General features: G+C 42.0%; 1 protein-coding gene across 1 annotated transcript in view; it reads right to left on the bottom strand.

Moving 5' to 3' along the window:
* MYT1 (myelin transcription factor 1) overlaps positions 1-16,351 on the bottom strand; it is a 151,947-nt gene that overhangs the window by 99,366 nt on the left and 36,230 nt on the right. The window contains exons 3-4 of the mRNA XM_030213449.1: positions 10,646-10,700; positions 9,085-9,118 (exon numbers count right to left, since the gene is read on the bottom strand). Of these exons, the coding sequence (XP_030069309.1) occupies positions 9,085-9,118; positions 10,646-10,700 (89 nt within the window). The remainder of the gene's footprint in view (positions 1-9,084; positions 9,119-10,645; positions 10,701-16,351) is intronic.

Genomic DNA, 16,351 nt, shown 5'->3' with positions numbered 1-16,351 from the left:
TGAATGAGAGTGATTTTCCCTTAGAAGAATGTTACTAAAATGCATTTGTGTGTCAGCAGCCACAGGAAGAAGGAGGAGATAGAATTAACTGGAAATCCGTCATGGCCTATGTTTTGGTGGGTTGCTTGTTTAGGGGTTTTCAAATTGTCTCCTGCTTCCACTACTAACGTGTATTCCAATATGGAGAACCATAAAGATCATAGTGAATCAATAGTCATGGCAAGATTCTGTGATCTTTACGGTTCTCCATACTGGGCATACATATTAGTAGTTGAACCAGGAGACAATTTGACAACCCCTGACGCAGCAGTCCACCAAAACACAGGCTCTATTGGGTTTCCAATAAATTTGGCTACAATCTAGTTTTGTAGACAATAAATCATGGTAACTTTACATATCCAAAATAATAAACCCATTTTAAAAACTCAGCCTCATGTATTAAATATCCAGCTTCTGATGTTTCTTTGGGATCTCATTCTATTTGACTTTAGAAGTTTGACAAGGTTAAGCTTGACCACTACCTACACTGAAGATCCTTAGGAACAGAGGTATTGGATAGAAGTGCCCTAATAATAAAGTCCACTCTTTCTGCACACGTTTGACTCAGTGCTGTAAAATCCAGTAGAGTTTAACAGTGCTCTGTAAATCAGTCCTAGAATGTGATGGGTCTGAGCTACTCCTCATAGTATAGATTTTATTGGGAGTTTGTAAAGTCCTTGTGTTGGGTCTGCTTTATTTGAAGGAGAATTCTCTAGGGAATTCTTTACAGAGAAACAGAGGTAGGTCTCTTCCCTCTCTGCTATCTATAATTGGAAGGAGTTTGGTCCTGTTTGTTCAGTGTTGCTGATCCTAAGGTCTATTTAATTTTAACTGGCTTCCATCCTACTAACTGAAAGGGGCTCTGTTTAAGCTTTTCAGTGACTGTATGCCCAGGAAGAAATGTTCCTCATTTCATGCACTCCAGCAAGTGTTTCTCTGAATAAGGCCTATTCAGAAGGAAACAGGGAAGCACTGCTGAAGATACTGGAGTCTAAACACTTGTAGACTTGTTTAGCATGTACAGATTGAATAGGAATACTTTTATAAAGTTTTTTGCTCATATAAAGCATGTGCAGAATTTCTATGATAAAACTGTGCAGCTATATACATGTGTAAAAATATTTATTTATTTAAACATATAAGTTTTAATATATGTAACATTTGGGCAGAGCTGCAATATTCATGTGTACTTTAAAAATACACATGTACACACTTAGGGGGTCATTTTAAAAGAATCCACCTAGTCTTAGGCACTGACAATGCAATGACCCTCTAGCACCCTCACTCTTCCCACTGTGCCACAGCCAGCACAGGGAAAACAACGGACGGGGAGCAATTTTTGTGTCCCCTATAATCCTGGTGTGTACTAAAATCCACATGGATGTGGATTGTCCCTTGAAAGAGTAAACTATTCATTCATGTTTTATTTGTTCCACTCCACTGAGGATTTTGTAGACCTTTGTCATTTCCCCCTTCAGACATCTCTTCTCTGCGCTGAATAGTTGCAACTTCTTTAGCCTTTCCTCATATAAGAGTTTTTCCCAGTGCGTTTTTTCTAGCGAAAAAGGTGCCGGTACTCCAATGCCAGGCCTCCCTTCGGGGTGAGGTGATCACTGAGGGACCCACCCCACAATAGCCAAGCCCCCTGCAACTAGTCACAGAATCTATGACAAGGCAGAATTGGTGTGTAGAGCCTGAGCTCTTTCATTAAAAGTTGGGGATCATGGGTCAATTATAGCAGACAAGGGAAAAGGTGCCAGTACTCGGTACCCCCAAGTACCCCCTCAAAAAAAGCCCTGGTTTTTCCTTCCCCTTAATCATTCTGGTCACCCTTTTCTGTACTTTTTCCACTTCCACTATATCATTTGAGATGCACCAACCTGAATTGTACACACTACTCAAGGTGAGATTGCACTATGGGGTGATACAGAGGCATGTATGCTACTCTTTGTTTTATTCTCTATTCCTTTTCTAATAACTACTAACATTCTGTTTGCTGTTTTTTAGCCATCAATGCCACACACTGAACAGAATATTTCAATGCGCAGTCATGATGTCACCTAAATCTTTTTCCCAGGTAGTGACTCCTAATCTGGAACCTAGCATAATACAGATATAATTTCGGTTATTCTTCCCAATATGCATCCCTTTTCAGTTATCCATCTTAAATTTTGATGCCCCCAGTCTTCCAGCCTCCCAAGATCCTACTGCATTACCAGGTCATTTATAAATACCTTAAAAAGCACCAATCCAAGTACAGAGCCCTGTGGTTCTCCAATATTCACCTTCCTCTATTGACAAAATTGTCCCTTTTAATCCTATTCTGTTTTCTGTCCTTTAACTAGTTCCCAATCCACAACAGGGCATTGCCTCCTTTCCCATGGCTTGTCCTTGTGAGTCTCTCATGAAGGACTTTGTCAAAAGCCTTCTGAAAATCTAAGTACACAATGGGGCTCATTTTCAAAGCACTTAGACTTACAAAGTTACACGTGGAGGGGCATAATTGAACAAAAACGTCTATCTCCATGGGCGTTTATCTCTGAGAACGGGTCCGTGAAGGGGCAGACCGAACCGTATTTTAGAAAAAAATAGACATCCATGTTTTATTCGACAATTTGTGAGCTGGGCGTTTTTCTTTTTCAGCGATAATGGAAAATGAAAGCGCCCAGCTCAAAAACGAATAAATCCAAGGCATTTGTTCGTGGGAGCCAGGATTCGTAGTGCACTGGTCCCCCTCACATGCCAGGACACCAACCGGGCACCCTAGGGGGCATTTTACAAAAACAAAAAAAAGGTAAAAGAGCTCCCAGGTGCATAGCACCCTTCCCTTGTGTGTTGAGCCCCCCAAATCCCCCTCAAAACCCACTGCCCACAAGTCTACACCATTACTATAGCCCTAAGGGGTGAAGGGGGGGGGGCACCTACATGTGGGTACAGTGGGTTTGGGGGGGTTGGATGACTAAGAATTAAGCAGCACAATTGTAACAGGTAGGGGGGGATGGGCCTGGGTCCACCTGCCTGAAGTCCACTGCACCCCCTAACAACTGCTCCAGGGACCTGCATACTGCTGCCAGGGAGGTGGGTATGACATTTGAGGGTGAAAATAAAAAGTTGTGAAACATCATTTTTTGTGGTGGGAGGGGGTTAGTGACCACTGGGGGAGTCAGGGGAGGTCATCCCCGATTCCCTCTGGTGGTAATCTGGTCATTAAGGGCACTTTTTGGGGCCTTATTCGTGAAAAAACAGGGTCCAGGAAAAGTGCCCTAAATTCTAGCTACAAACGCATACTTTTTTTCCATTATCGGCGAAAGGCGCCCATCTCTATTCGGGTGATAACCATGCCCCAGTCCCGCCTTCACCATGCCTCTGACACGCCCCCGTCAACTTTGTATGCTTCCGCGATGGAGTGCAGTTGAAAACGTCCAAGTTCGGCTTTCGATTATACTGCGTTATTCGTTTTTGTGAGATAAACGGCCATCTCCCGATTTAGGTCAGAACTTGGGCATGTTTCTCGTTCGATTATAAGCAGGAGAGGCTCATTTTCGAAAGAGATGGACGTCCAAAAAGTGACATAAATCAGCACGTGGACGCCCATCTCTCAGAGACATCCAAATCGGTATAATCGAAACCCAATTTTGGAAGTCTCTAGCGGAAGTCTGTCACAAGGACGTCCAAATCTCAAGGGGGCATATCGGAGGCGTGGTCGAGACGGGACTTGAACGTCTTTGAGCCATAATGGAAAAAACAGAGACGCCCATGACTAGGACATTTTCACCTGGACCTGTTTTTATTATGAATAAGGCACAAAAAGGTGCCCGGAATGACCAGATGACCACTGGAGGGAATCAGGGATAACCTCCCCGTACTCCCCCAGTGGTCACTAACCCCCTCCCACCTTCAAAAAACATCATTAAAAATATTACTTGCCAGCCTCAGATGTCATACTCAGGTCTATGACAGTGCATGCAGGTCCCTGGAGTAGTTTTAGCGGGTGCAGTGCACTTCAGACAGATGGACCCAGGCCCATACCCCCCTACCTGTTACATTTGTAGAGGAAACAGTGAGCCCTCCAAAACCCACCAGAAACCCTCTGTACCCACATCTAGGTGCCCCCCTTCACCCATAAGTTCTATGGTAGTGGTGTACAGTTGAGGGTAATGGGTTTTGGGGGGCTCAGCACATAAGGTAAGGAGCTGTGTACCTGGGAGCATTTTATGAAGTCCACTGCAGTGCCCCCTAGGGTGCCCGGTTGATGTCCTGGCATGTCAGGGGGACCAGTGTACTACAAAAGCTGGCTCCTCCCACATCCAAATGGTTTGCATTTGGACGTTTCAGACTTGGACTTCTTTGGTTTCGAAAATCGCCAAAATCCAAGGATGTCCAAATCCAGGGACGTCCAAATGAAAGATGGATGTCCATCTTCTTTCGAAAATGACCTTTTCCCCGCCTCCGAATCTGGACGTTTTACAAAGACGTCCAAATTCCAACTTAGACGTTTCTTTCGAAAATGCCCCTCACAGTAACCTATAGAACTTTGTAAGTCTAAGTGCTTTGAAATGAGCCCCTATATCAACTTGCCGGTATTCAAGTCACATGCATGTGTATGTTGACTCATACGCATATAAATGACACATACACCCTATTCTGTAAGTATGATCCAATTTGCAATGGTGTGTATTTTGCAGATGGGCATTCACATGGATGGAGTTTGGGCAGAGTGTGGGTGGGGCACACATTTACACAGTTTGAAAAAAAAAAAGCTGAGGGGAGATATGACTGAGGTCTACAAAATCCTGACTGGTGTAGAACGAGTACAAGTGAATCAATTTTTTACTCTTTTAAAAAGAACAAAGACTAGAGGACACTCAATGAAGTTACATGGAAATACTTTAAAAACAAATAGGAGATATTTTTTCACTCAAAGAATAGTTAAGCTCTGGAACTCTTTGCCGGAGGATGTAGTAACAACGGTTAGTGTATCTGGGTTTAAAAAAAGGTTTGGACAAGTTCCTGGAGGAAAAGTCCATAGTCTGCTATTGAGACAGACATAGGGAAGCCACTGCTTGCCCTGCTTGCCCTGGGATTGGTAGCATGGATGTTGCCACTATTTGGGTTTCTGCCATATACTTGTGACCTGGATTGGCCACTGTTAAAAATAGGATACTGGGCTAAATGGACCATTGGTCTGACCTAGTATGGCTATTCTTATGTTCTTAAATAGTCTTTACTAATCTAGGCACAATCATTTACAGCAGTTCATTAGATGGTGACCACATCTAAAATATAGACAGGTTTTTGACCTCTTAAGCCTACTTTTCTTTACAGAGTGGACTCCAAATCAATGTATTCTTTATAAAATTACCCTCCGTGAGTCTACTGCTGAGATTTATGTACAGTAGCTGGGTTTAACCATGGCCTGTGAGCAAATGTTGAATGGTGAACTTCCTTAGTGCATTTCTAACACTGACTAGAACATCTGAGCTGCAAGAAAACATCTAGCAAGTGAGGTATGAAACTGATGCTCTATTTAAAGTTAAAAATACATAGGGCTGATATTCAGACTGCAGGAAGTAGCCTGGCTGCCTCCCACAGTCAGTGCTGAGGCTCAATATTCAATGCTGAGGTATTTCCGGTGACCAGAATTGAATAAAATTGGTTTATTTTTGTTGGTTCCAACTTAACCAGCCAAGCTGATATTCAGCACTGGCTGGTTAATTTGAATTTGCCAAAGATATTCCAGGTATTGACACATCCATATTTGGCTGGCAAACTTGGCCGGCGACACGCTGAATATCGGCAGATAGCCGGCTATGTACCATTGAACTGGCTAGGTGCCATTCCTGGCCGGTTAAATGGTCTTGAATATCATCCAGATAAATCCTCTAATTCTATAAATGGCATGTGCACAATTGCACATTCAGTTATAGAATATAACCACGTATGTACGAAACTTAATTACTTAATTGGCTCATTGATGTTTATCAATAATTGGCCTTAACTAGCACTTATTGGCACTAATTAGTAGTTATGCATGTGGGCAATGACCCTATTTTATAAAGTGTGTGTTTAAATTGTTTAATGTATAACTGCATAAGGAGCATTAACATGGGTGGGGTATGGGCAGGTTATGGGCATTCCAACTATTCTAGTGCATTTTATAGAATACTATCAGTTATGGTTGCAATGCACACACATTTGCACCTACCATAGACATGGAATAAGTGGTCTTGCTTAAATGTTGGTGGGTAAGTGCCTATTTACACTAGTATTCTATATCAGCAATTATGTGCTTAATTGTCATTATAAAATTTAGGAGCCTAACTTTAGGTGGCCTTTCTTGAATTGATCCCACAACATGCTTGATGCTTTGCTTATGATTCACACCCAGTTCACTACTTTTTAGATTATCGTTTTTGCTGGTTGTCAGGAAAATATGAGTCATAGAGATTGGAAAACATCAGCTGAGTCTGAAAGTACATGAAATGCCTTTAGACCTAAACATTGAAAGGAGATGACTTAGCACAAACATTTAGGAAGACATTTCCAAGATAGAGAAGCAAAAGAGGTTGGCTACACTGAAGGTGATCAAAGAAGTCAGAGACAAGTCATAGGAACATAAGAACATAAAAATAGCCATACTGGGTCAGACCGATGGTCGATCTAGCCCAGTATCCTGTTTCCAACAGTGTCCAATTCAGGTCTTAAATACCTGGCAGAAACCCAAACAGCAGCACAGGAGAGGAGAAGAAAACAAAACACCAGCATGGTATAAGGCACCTTTATTGACAAAATAATTCTTAGGCACAAGACCCGATGTTGACATTGTCATACCCCTGATGCAGGCAGATGCCAAAAACATGGCCATTTCCAATAAAGTTGCTTTTTACCATATTGGTATTTTGTTTTCTTTGCACTCTTTGGTGACTCATTGTCTCTGATTTTGAGACATTTCCAAGACATCCTGTTAGTTCTACATTATTCTAACATTGCAGAGGTTCTTCTAAAAGCACCTACACAAGTAAATAGTGTAGATTGGACAGATACATATAACTATTTCAGAAAGCCACTATTTTCATGTCCATATGCCCGGGACACAAAGATTCAAAGGGGCATATAATCAAAAAGATTTCCCTCTTGGCTTTTGTACCTTTCCAAAGTCAGCATGACTGCTAAGAAAAGGCTTGTTTTGGCCAGGGGGTTAATGCTGATAATCTCCCATTTTTTTAATTTCTACCTTCTACGAGGAAAAATATGTTTAGCAGCTTCACTACTTACCTCATTATAAGGAAGAATGCCCCTTAGCTGTAGTACCACAAAACTACTTCTAGGGATCATTGACTCCATTTTGAATTCAGGCACTAACCTGGGTGCAATGGAGGAGGATTACTGCCACCTGGAACCACTATCCCACCAATGCTGACTCCAGGTGAGTCCCATGGGTGTCAGAGGCAGGGGGAGGGTAGGAATCTGGAGGGAGCAGGGTTTGTCAGGGGGTGCAGGGTTTAGTGAAGGGACAGGGTTGTTGGATCAGAGGTGGGGTGCAGAGTCTGTGCAGAGGGGTGCAGAGTCTGCTCTGGGGTGCGGAGTGCCAGCCCTGAGGGGTACTAGCCCTAATAGGGGGTGGGCTGCCAGGTCTGATCAGAGGGGTGCCAGCCCTAATTGGGGATATGTTGTCAAGCCTGGTCACAAGGGTACTGGCCCTGATTGTAGGAATCAGATCTGATTGGGGGGGAGGGGGTGCTGGGTTTCTTGCAAGGGGCGAGGTCTGTACATAGAGATGGTGGTGGTGTTTTGGAGTTGTCATCAGGGGGAGCAAAGAACTGGTTGCACCACTCCAGCCAGCTATCACTGTGACAGTTAGAATAGATCCTCCTCACTATTGGCCCAAGCGTGTAATACAATGCCTGTACGCTAACTGCCGGATTCTATATAGCGAGCCTAGAGATCCGCACCAAAATTCAGGCATATTCTATAATAACATGCGTAACTTAATTGGCTTAACAAGCTAATCAGCATTGATAACAGTACTTAAAAAGCAATAATGAGCACTAATTGGCAATAATTAGAATTTATGCACACAACTCGCTAAGTGTGACTATGAGCGGGGAAATGGGCATTTCGTGGGTGTTCCAAAATTTACGTGCGTAGTAATAGAATATGACCCAATGTGCGTAAATCTGTGTGTGGGGATTCATTCCACAGTTTCGCTGCTGTAAATGGAGGTGCATAGTTTTAGGCGCTCGGATATCAACTAAGCATATTCTATATACTGCACCTAAATCTGGATGCTGCTTATAGAATAAGCTTAGGCAGAAATGTTTACTGCGTGAATATTTTAGGCACCTTATATAGAATGTGGCCGTAAATGTCTGCCCTGCGTGGTAAATGTAGGGCAGATGCAGGGCATGCTTCCAAAATTTACTGCATAGGCTTTGCACATAATGCAATTTCATCTTTGCTTTAAATTTGCTGCAAGTATAAAAGTTACTGCTGTTTAGTAAAAAGGCCCCATCTCATTAATCACTTGTGACCTCCTTAATTAGAGACCTTCAAACACTGCTGTGTAAAAGTGCTTCTCTGACTGCTTTGTCTGGAATCAGGTTCTTGGGTGTAAGAACAACAATAGCTGTGAGGCTCGGGGGATTACACTCTCTCATATCTCCCAAAAATAGTCCACACCAGGATGTGTTTGTTCAAAAATCAAAATGAATTTACTGTCCCAAAAATACTGAGGAAAACATCAGGAACAAGGGCTGAGAAAAATACAGGAAAATATGTAAATTCCCCCATTTCAATTTTTAGTGAATACAGAGTTTTTAAGTAGAAAATAAATACAGAAAATCCACTGGAAACCTTAGTCTTTTCTATTCTACTACTTTTATTCTCATGCTGAAGGTCTGCACACACCTCTACCAGGGCCCCTCAGTCTTGATTGCCATTGAACAGGATTACTGTACAGGTCTACCATGAAATCCTGTTCTGATGGTGAGGAGAAATTACAAGAACTTTAAGTACGATGGGCAAATATTATTGCATTTCCCTTACCTCACTTCCTGACCTATGAGTTCCAGGGGCACCACTGAGGAAAGACACATGAAAGAAAGGAGTTAATCAATCTAATAAACACAACTGCAAGGTATAATAAATATATGCCATTCTTTATAATTCATTAATGACAATAAAACAATTTATTATTTTACCACTCAAATAACTCTGATTACTGTAGAAACAATGAGTAGAGATTTATAGGTCAATCTGCAAACGTACTTTTCCAGATAACAGCACCTGCTATCCGAATAACTGTGGCTGACTGGGATATTCAGAGATATTGTCAGAATAGTACCGCTGAATACCCTCACAGACCACCCTTATACTATGCAGATTATGCAAGAGCAGAGCACGGAACCGCAAGGGGTCCAGAACTTACTGAATACTATCAGTATTGAGTCTGCTATCTGGATAACAAAGCTGTCCTAAGTTAACCAGATATGTTATTCAGATAGCAGAATGAAAATTGTCACTATCTGAATTTCAGTTCCGGCGCTGGATAGTCAATGTTATCCAGATAATTGCACTGAACATCCAGATATGTTTTGACCACTGTAGCTGGCATTTAAAGAAAATTACATTACAGTGATTGATTGCTGATCCTTTTAAACGCTGACTCACAAAGATTTTTTCTCTCCATTTTGTACCTATAGGAAATCAAACATCGTTAAATCGTCGGTACTCTCATCACTCATCTGATATACTCCATATACTTTGAGGTAATTTTATCAGGTTGCCTATAAAAACTTCAAAAACAAGGGCCAATCAACAAACAGATTCACCTAAAAACATGTGAAAGGTAATGCTATAACAAGATGTTCAAGGGTGTGCACCCCTTTTCATATGTACATGCACATAAAATCAGCACTTATATGCATAAGCACCATAAGTGCTATTCTGTAAGGATGCGAATAAGTGGTATTGTGTGCAAATACAAAAGGGGGCGTACTCATGGGTGGGGCATGGACCTGACAGAGGCATGCCTCCCAATTACACGTCACTGCACTTAGCTGCACCCAGTTATACCAAGGCTATGGTTGCAATGCCTAAATGTAAAGCACTGATGCTGGGTCATGCTGGGATTTAATAATGGAATCTCAGCACCCAGATGCTGTTATAGAATAGCCTTTCACCATGTGGCATTGTAGCACCTAAAAAGAGGCAGCAACTTGCAGAATTCCCCCCAATAATGTGTGAATTGTGGAGCATGAAATTTGGGAAACCAGAATCTGCATGAGGTGAATTAAAATTGTATATGAAATACACTGGAATGCAGTGCCTCATGGATATTCATTGTGGATAATTTGGCTGGAGAAACAGAGCACTACAGAACTTCAGCTGTCCACATAGGATGGATCCTGTGCCATTCAGACTCTCATTATTGAATGAAATATCCACTATTCAGTGGCATAGAGGTTGATTTTCTGAATTTCTTGAGATGATAATGTTTACAATTTTGAGACAAAACATAAGAACCTGAGCTTGTTCATTTGACAGACTTGTCCCAAGGACTTTAAAATGGTTGAAATGGTTGAGAGGAGAAGAGGAAGAAGCTCACCTCGGATTGCTTTTGACCGTGTCCGTGTTCTTTTATCTTCATTCTCTAAGTTCATCTGCAACCAAACATGGAGAATACAAAAGTTCATTTTTAAGCAAATCATTCACCTGTTGTGGCTTGTTGCTTTCTTCTCATTAAATTGCATCAACCGAGGAGACCAATTCAGCACATGTTAGGCGCTGATCTGGTACTTTGCACCCTAACCTGCAACTGCACCAGTTGGAAACCTTTTCTGAACAAATACGAAATCAATGGATATCTTATGTAATTTTTGTTTTGTCATTTTATATGAAGTTTTGTTTTTCTGTTGCATGACTAGGTAATCTGCTTTGGACCTTATTGGGAGTTGACACAATATAAATGATATATTACATTTCAGCAAGTTAACTACAAAAGAATGGTATAGTGAATAAGTGCTATCTCTTTCTCTGTTTATATTTATTAAAACGTAATATACCGCTCAACTTAAAAGACCAAAGTGGTTTGCAAACATACACAATAAATATAAAATAAGATAACAATAATAATATTTTTTTAATTTTATTTTTAAGGTTTAATATTACAATTCCAAGAATAGCTCTTGTACAGAAAAAAAAGGAAGAATATAATCACAATATTTTTACATTTATAAATTATTACAAGGAAAATAAGTATATAGTCATCCTATCTTAGTTCACAATTCTAGAGTGGGAACAAGGCACTATACTCAGGGGAAAATAATATCAATCACTAATTCAAAATTAGAGACCTGAAAGGAGAGTTTCAAGAGCATTTCTAATTCAGTTTATGGTGTAGATGTCAATACCATTTCTGGATTTGGAGATGGGGTTACTGCCCTCTTAGATTCCAGGAAAAAACTTAAATGTAAAGGGTCAAAGCAAAAAAAAAAAAATTTTTAAGAACTCCATCATATTGATAGGAAAGACCTAGATACACAAACATAGCAATCATCTTCTCATTCATCGTTCTACTTTGAGAAAGTTTACTCTCTTCTGTTGGGTGGGGGATGTTTGTTAAGTGGAGGCATAGGGAGTCAGTTCTATCATTTTGCTGTCCGAAACTTAAAAATCAAGCACACATGACCACAAAAGAAAGAGATCAACAGTGCAAGTTCATTAGCTGTCAGTTTCACCTCTTTCACCTGTGATCTCAATGGTGGGCCAAGGATTGTTCTTATAACACATGATATTTGTCTGTCTTTTTTAGATTGTGAGCTTCAAGAAACAAGGATTGCCTGTCTCATTTACGATATGGAGGTAATTCTCAAAGGGTCACCTAAATTAGGCACCGTGATGATGCATGCTAAACACCAATTCTATAACAGCAGTTATGTGCATATCTGCCATTATTGAGTAACAGTGTAAGTCAACAGTTACATATCTAACTTTAGGCGAAAGAACCTATGCCAGCTCAATGACTGTAATAAATGCTCACGCCTAACTGGAGGCAGTTAGACACATAATCATAGGAGCCGACTCTGTGGGTGCTGTGGGTGCTTGAGCACCCCCAATATTGAGAAAATTCTTTGTATGTATCCAGGAAGGGGTTATTTCCACTGGGCTTAGCACCCCCAATAATTTTGAAAAGTTGGCTCCTATGTACATAATTATTAGTATTCTATAACCAGCGAGTGTAATTGCTAGGCATGCCCCTCCCAGGCCCCTCCCCTTGCAGTTGTATGCTATGACTTTGTATGTACAATTTGCAGAATTCCAACTAAAGCAGCTATAAGCCTATCTGCTAATAAGTCTTAATTAGCACCAATTAAGATTATAGCCAATAATTGGTCATTAATGTCAATTAATAGCAAATTATAGTAAGTTACACACATAACTTTGTAGGATAAGCATAAAATTGTCTGCCCAAATTTATAGCATTAAGGTGTATGTGTCTGTACGATGCAGTATACCCCTGCTAGTGTTCTCTAAGTAATAGGCCAGATATTCAGCAGTGGGAGCTGCCAGATAAACCCTACCATGCTTCACTTTGGGCTAGGTTTACTAAGCGGCGCTATGGGCACATTAGCGTTTTTAATGTGCCCATAGAAATGTATAGCCACGTTAGCGTTTAATGCGCCTTAAATTTACAGGCACATTAAAAACGCTAAGGCAACTTAGTAAACATACCCCTTTATTTGCATATTCAGCAGTACTAAATGCTGTGTGTGTTTATGCAGCCTAACTTAAACGGTAAGTTATCTAGAGACAACTGAATTTCAACACCCTCCAGATAAAGTTTTGGAAGCCTCTAGCCTGTCCTTACATACTCAGGTAACATTTAACTACATAACTTGCCACATGGTAGTAAATGGATGGTATCTGTATTACAACTGGAAATCTAATACATATAAAAACATATGCTGTCCTTTTCAATATCAGTCCAATAACAATACTAAGAAGAATCATTTTATCATTAGATGCATAAATAAACTTAGTCAAAGGGAGTTGCTGAAGCTCATCTACCAGGATTGATGGATTCTCCATCATTATGATCAGAAAATACAGAAAGCTCCTTACGTCATCCTTTATAAGAAAAAGAGATACTTTTGTGCTCATTTTCAAAGCACATAGACTTAAAAAGTTTAGATTTATAAAGTTATATAGTAATCTATAGTACTTTGTAAGTCTATTGCTTTGAAAATGAGCCTCTGTCTTTTATCTGTTTACATTAATAGCCAAAAGGAGAAAGGGTTTTTAGCAAAGGTATAGCTACCATTGAGTGAGCCTGACAAAGTGCCCAGGGATGCCCAATGGTAGAGGCCACCTGAAGCTGAACAAACCTGATCCTCCACCTGTATGCATCCGGGTCTGGCATCGTTCCAGCTTACCCCCCCCCCCCCCCCCCCCCACCGCCCTCCAGACGCTGCAGTGGGGACCGCAGCAGAGACAGCCTGAAAGCTGCCACACTGGCTGGTGGGGCCTTTCCTCTGCCATGTCCCGCCCACAGGAAGCTGCAGCAGAGAGAGATAGGATGCAGCAGAGAAAAGGCCCCACCAGCAAATGAAGCAGCTTTCAGGCTGTCTCTGCTGCAATCAGTGTGTGGAGGCCTGGCAAAGAGGTGTGTGATGATGGACCTGGGTGCAGATGGGAATGGAGAGATGCCAAACTGGCTGGGAGGGGAGCAGAGGGAAGAGAGAGAGAGAGAGAGAGAGAGAGAGAGAGAGACCTGGAGCAAAAGGAGGGGGAAGAAAGGGGACAGATGCTGGACTGGGGGGGTGGGGGGCAGAGAGAAGAGATAGACCAGAAGAGAAAGGAGAACAGATGGACCAACAGAGGAAGGGAGGGGTCAGGGTTGGGATGCAGGAGGAAGGGAAGAGAAAGGCTGGATATGGGGAGGAATAGGGACACAGAAGAGATGTGGCTGTGGAGGGAACAGGGAAAGGGACACAGAGTGGCAAAACTGGACACAAAATGAGGGAAAGGGACACAGAGGAGAGATGCTGAACATGGGGAAGTTTGGGGATAGGGACACAGAAGGGAGATGCTAGACAACACAGATAGGGACTCAGAAAAGATGAATGCTGGACATAGAGAAGAAACATCAAAAGAACAGGAGACGTTGGAAAGAACCCCCCCCCCCCCCCCCCCCCAGAGAAAAGCAGAAGAGAGACACCAGGACCAAAGCAATGCTCAGACAACAAAGGTGGAAAATAATTTTTTCTGAATTTATAAATTGTAATATGTCAGCGTTAGGAAGTGTGCATCTTTGTGTCCCCCATCCCACCATCCCCACTACCATGGGAGCAATGGTGCTATAGGGGACCCATATCAATTTTTCTAGCCCATTCAGTCCTAGCTATGCCACTGGGTTTTTGCATATTTACTGAAGCACTATATTCTGTCTCATTTCCTTCTTATGAACTAACCTGTGGGCCGATGCTTAAAACGTAATGCCAGCACTAGAAGCAATTAGTGTCAGTGTTAGTGAGCACAGAGTGCTCAGAAGGCTCTAATGCGGGAGATAATATGCACACCAAAGATTAATGCAAATAGCATGCAAATATAATCAAAAGGATATTAATGATGTCATTTCCTATTCCCTCTCAATGCTCAGAGAACAGCATACAAAACAAAGCTGTCCTTACCGCTGAAAACCTAACAACAGCTCGGGGCAGGCATTAGGGTGTTTGAAGACAGGATTTCTCACGATTCTTTCTTTAAAATCTGCCAGTTTTTACTTATTTTGGAAGCAGAAGGAAGCCCATGCAAGTTCCTAAGTGCTGGCAGTGAGAGATGAATGTGTACAAGTCAGAGCAAACCCAAAAGTGAAAGCACACATTGGCGCCTATCTCCTCCACTTAAGTATAAGCCTTCCAAGTTAAAAAACAAAACGAAAACCTTATATTTAAAGGCACAGAAAACAGGCACCAAAGTGTGTTTCACTTTTGGGGTTTGCCTTGTGTATGCGCACAAGAGCTAAACTTACTGTGAAACTCTTCTGTACATACACCAAACACATTCCACCTTGCTTTCACTTTTACAGCATCCATACAATTTGAAAACCACTTCCTTTGAGCATTGGCGAGCTAGTTTTCTGCGCTGTTCCAGTGGTATGGGTTCTGCGCTATTGGCTTTACCATGGGAGTTCTCAGCAATGGCCCGCTAGTGAGCAGTCCCTACTTTTATTGTCCTGTTTTCAGAAAACCAATCACAGTAATCCAACTGTTCATGAGGAAATGACAATGTTAACAATTCTATGTAAGCCACATTGGGGCCTGCAAATAGGTGGGGGAATGTGGGATACAAATGCAATAAATAATAATAACAAACGAAGTGCTTACGAAACGGTATCCTAGGCAATGGGCAGTTACAAGAAAGGGGACAATAGGCCACAAGAAAATGACTTTCAGAGCTGGTTAATTAATTGACATTCTTGTCCTTATAGAAAGTGGAATCATGGACACACCAGTTTCCCTCCTTCTCATACTCCATTGTTGGGATAGTCACTGGACACATATGCCTCTAGTAGTATTAAATATCTAGTGCTACGCCCAAAGGATGTCTCTGTCCCTTAGGAAATGACATCATAGTGTCACTGAAAAAAAAAATAAACATCCAGGCTTTGGGATTCTTCTAGTCAGTTTGCAAATAAAAAAAAAACTGGAAGTAAAATGTAGAAACTGCAGTGATTATAAAAGACAAGCCCAAGAGCTTGTCTCGACAGTCGCTGGTTAACCGCGGGCTGGGCCTGGTCACCCAGGGCTTGCGCAGTTGGCTGGTGGCCAGTGTGGGGGTGGTGCCACAGGTCCCAGGCAACTGTAATAGGGTGCATTTGAATGAAAATAGTTTGACCACGAATCTGCTGACTAGTGTACTGTGTAGGTGGTGAGGTAGTGGCGGGTCTTAGGTGCCTCTTAAAGGCTTGCCCCCTCCGAGGATCAGGGCATTTCTGCTCCACAGAGGCGACTTTGCAGCATGGAGTCCAGTACTGATGCTTCAGTGGAGGATAGCGTGCAAGAGGAAGTCTTCCCTGTGCAGTGATTCCCTCGATGATTGGGGGAGTCCTGAGCAGGTGGGTACCCTTGCACCATTGGCAGCTCTCCAGTTGACCCACAGTTCTAAGGATAGCACCTGAACAGTGATAGCTGTGGATGCAGCCTTAAAAGCGGGCAGGAATCGCCCAAATAAAGGGCCTTCCTCTGTTCGGGCAAAGAAGTTAAAAACGGGGCCTGCTCAGCAGGTCTCAGGTCCCTTGGGTTTTGGGTCA

This window comes from Microcaecilia unicolor, chromosome 8, assembly GCF_901765095.1.
Source record: "Microcaecilia unicolor chromosome 8, aMicUni1.1, whole genome shotgun sequence".
Classification (NCBI taxonomy): Eukaryota; Metazoa; Chordata; class Amphibia; order Gymnophiona; family Siphonopidae; genus Microcaecilia; species Microcaecilia unicolor.
The sequence above is the reverse complement of the archived record's forward strand: the minus strand, read 5'-3'. Positions and strand labels throughout refer to the sequence as shown.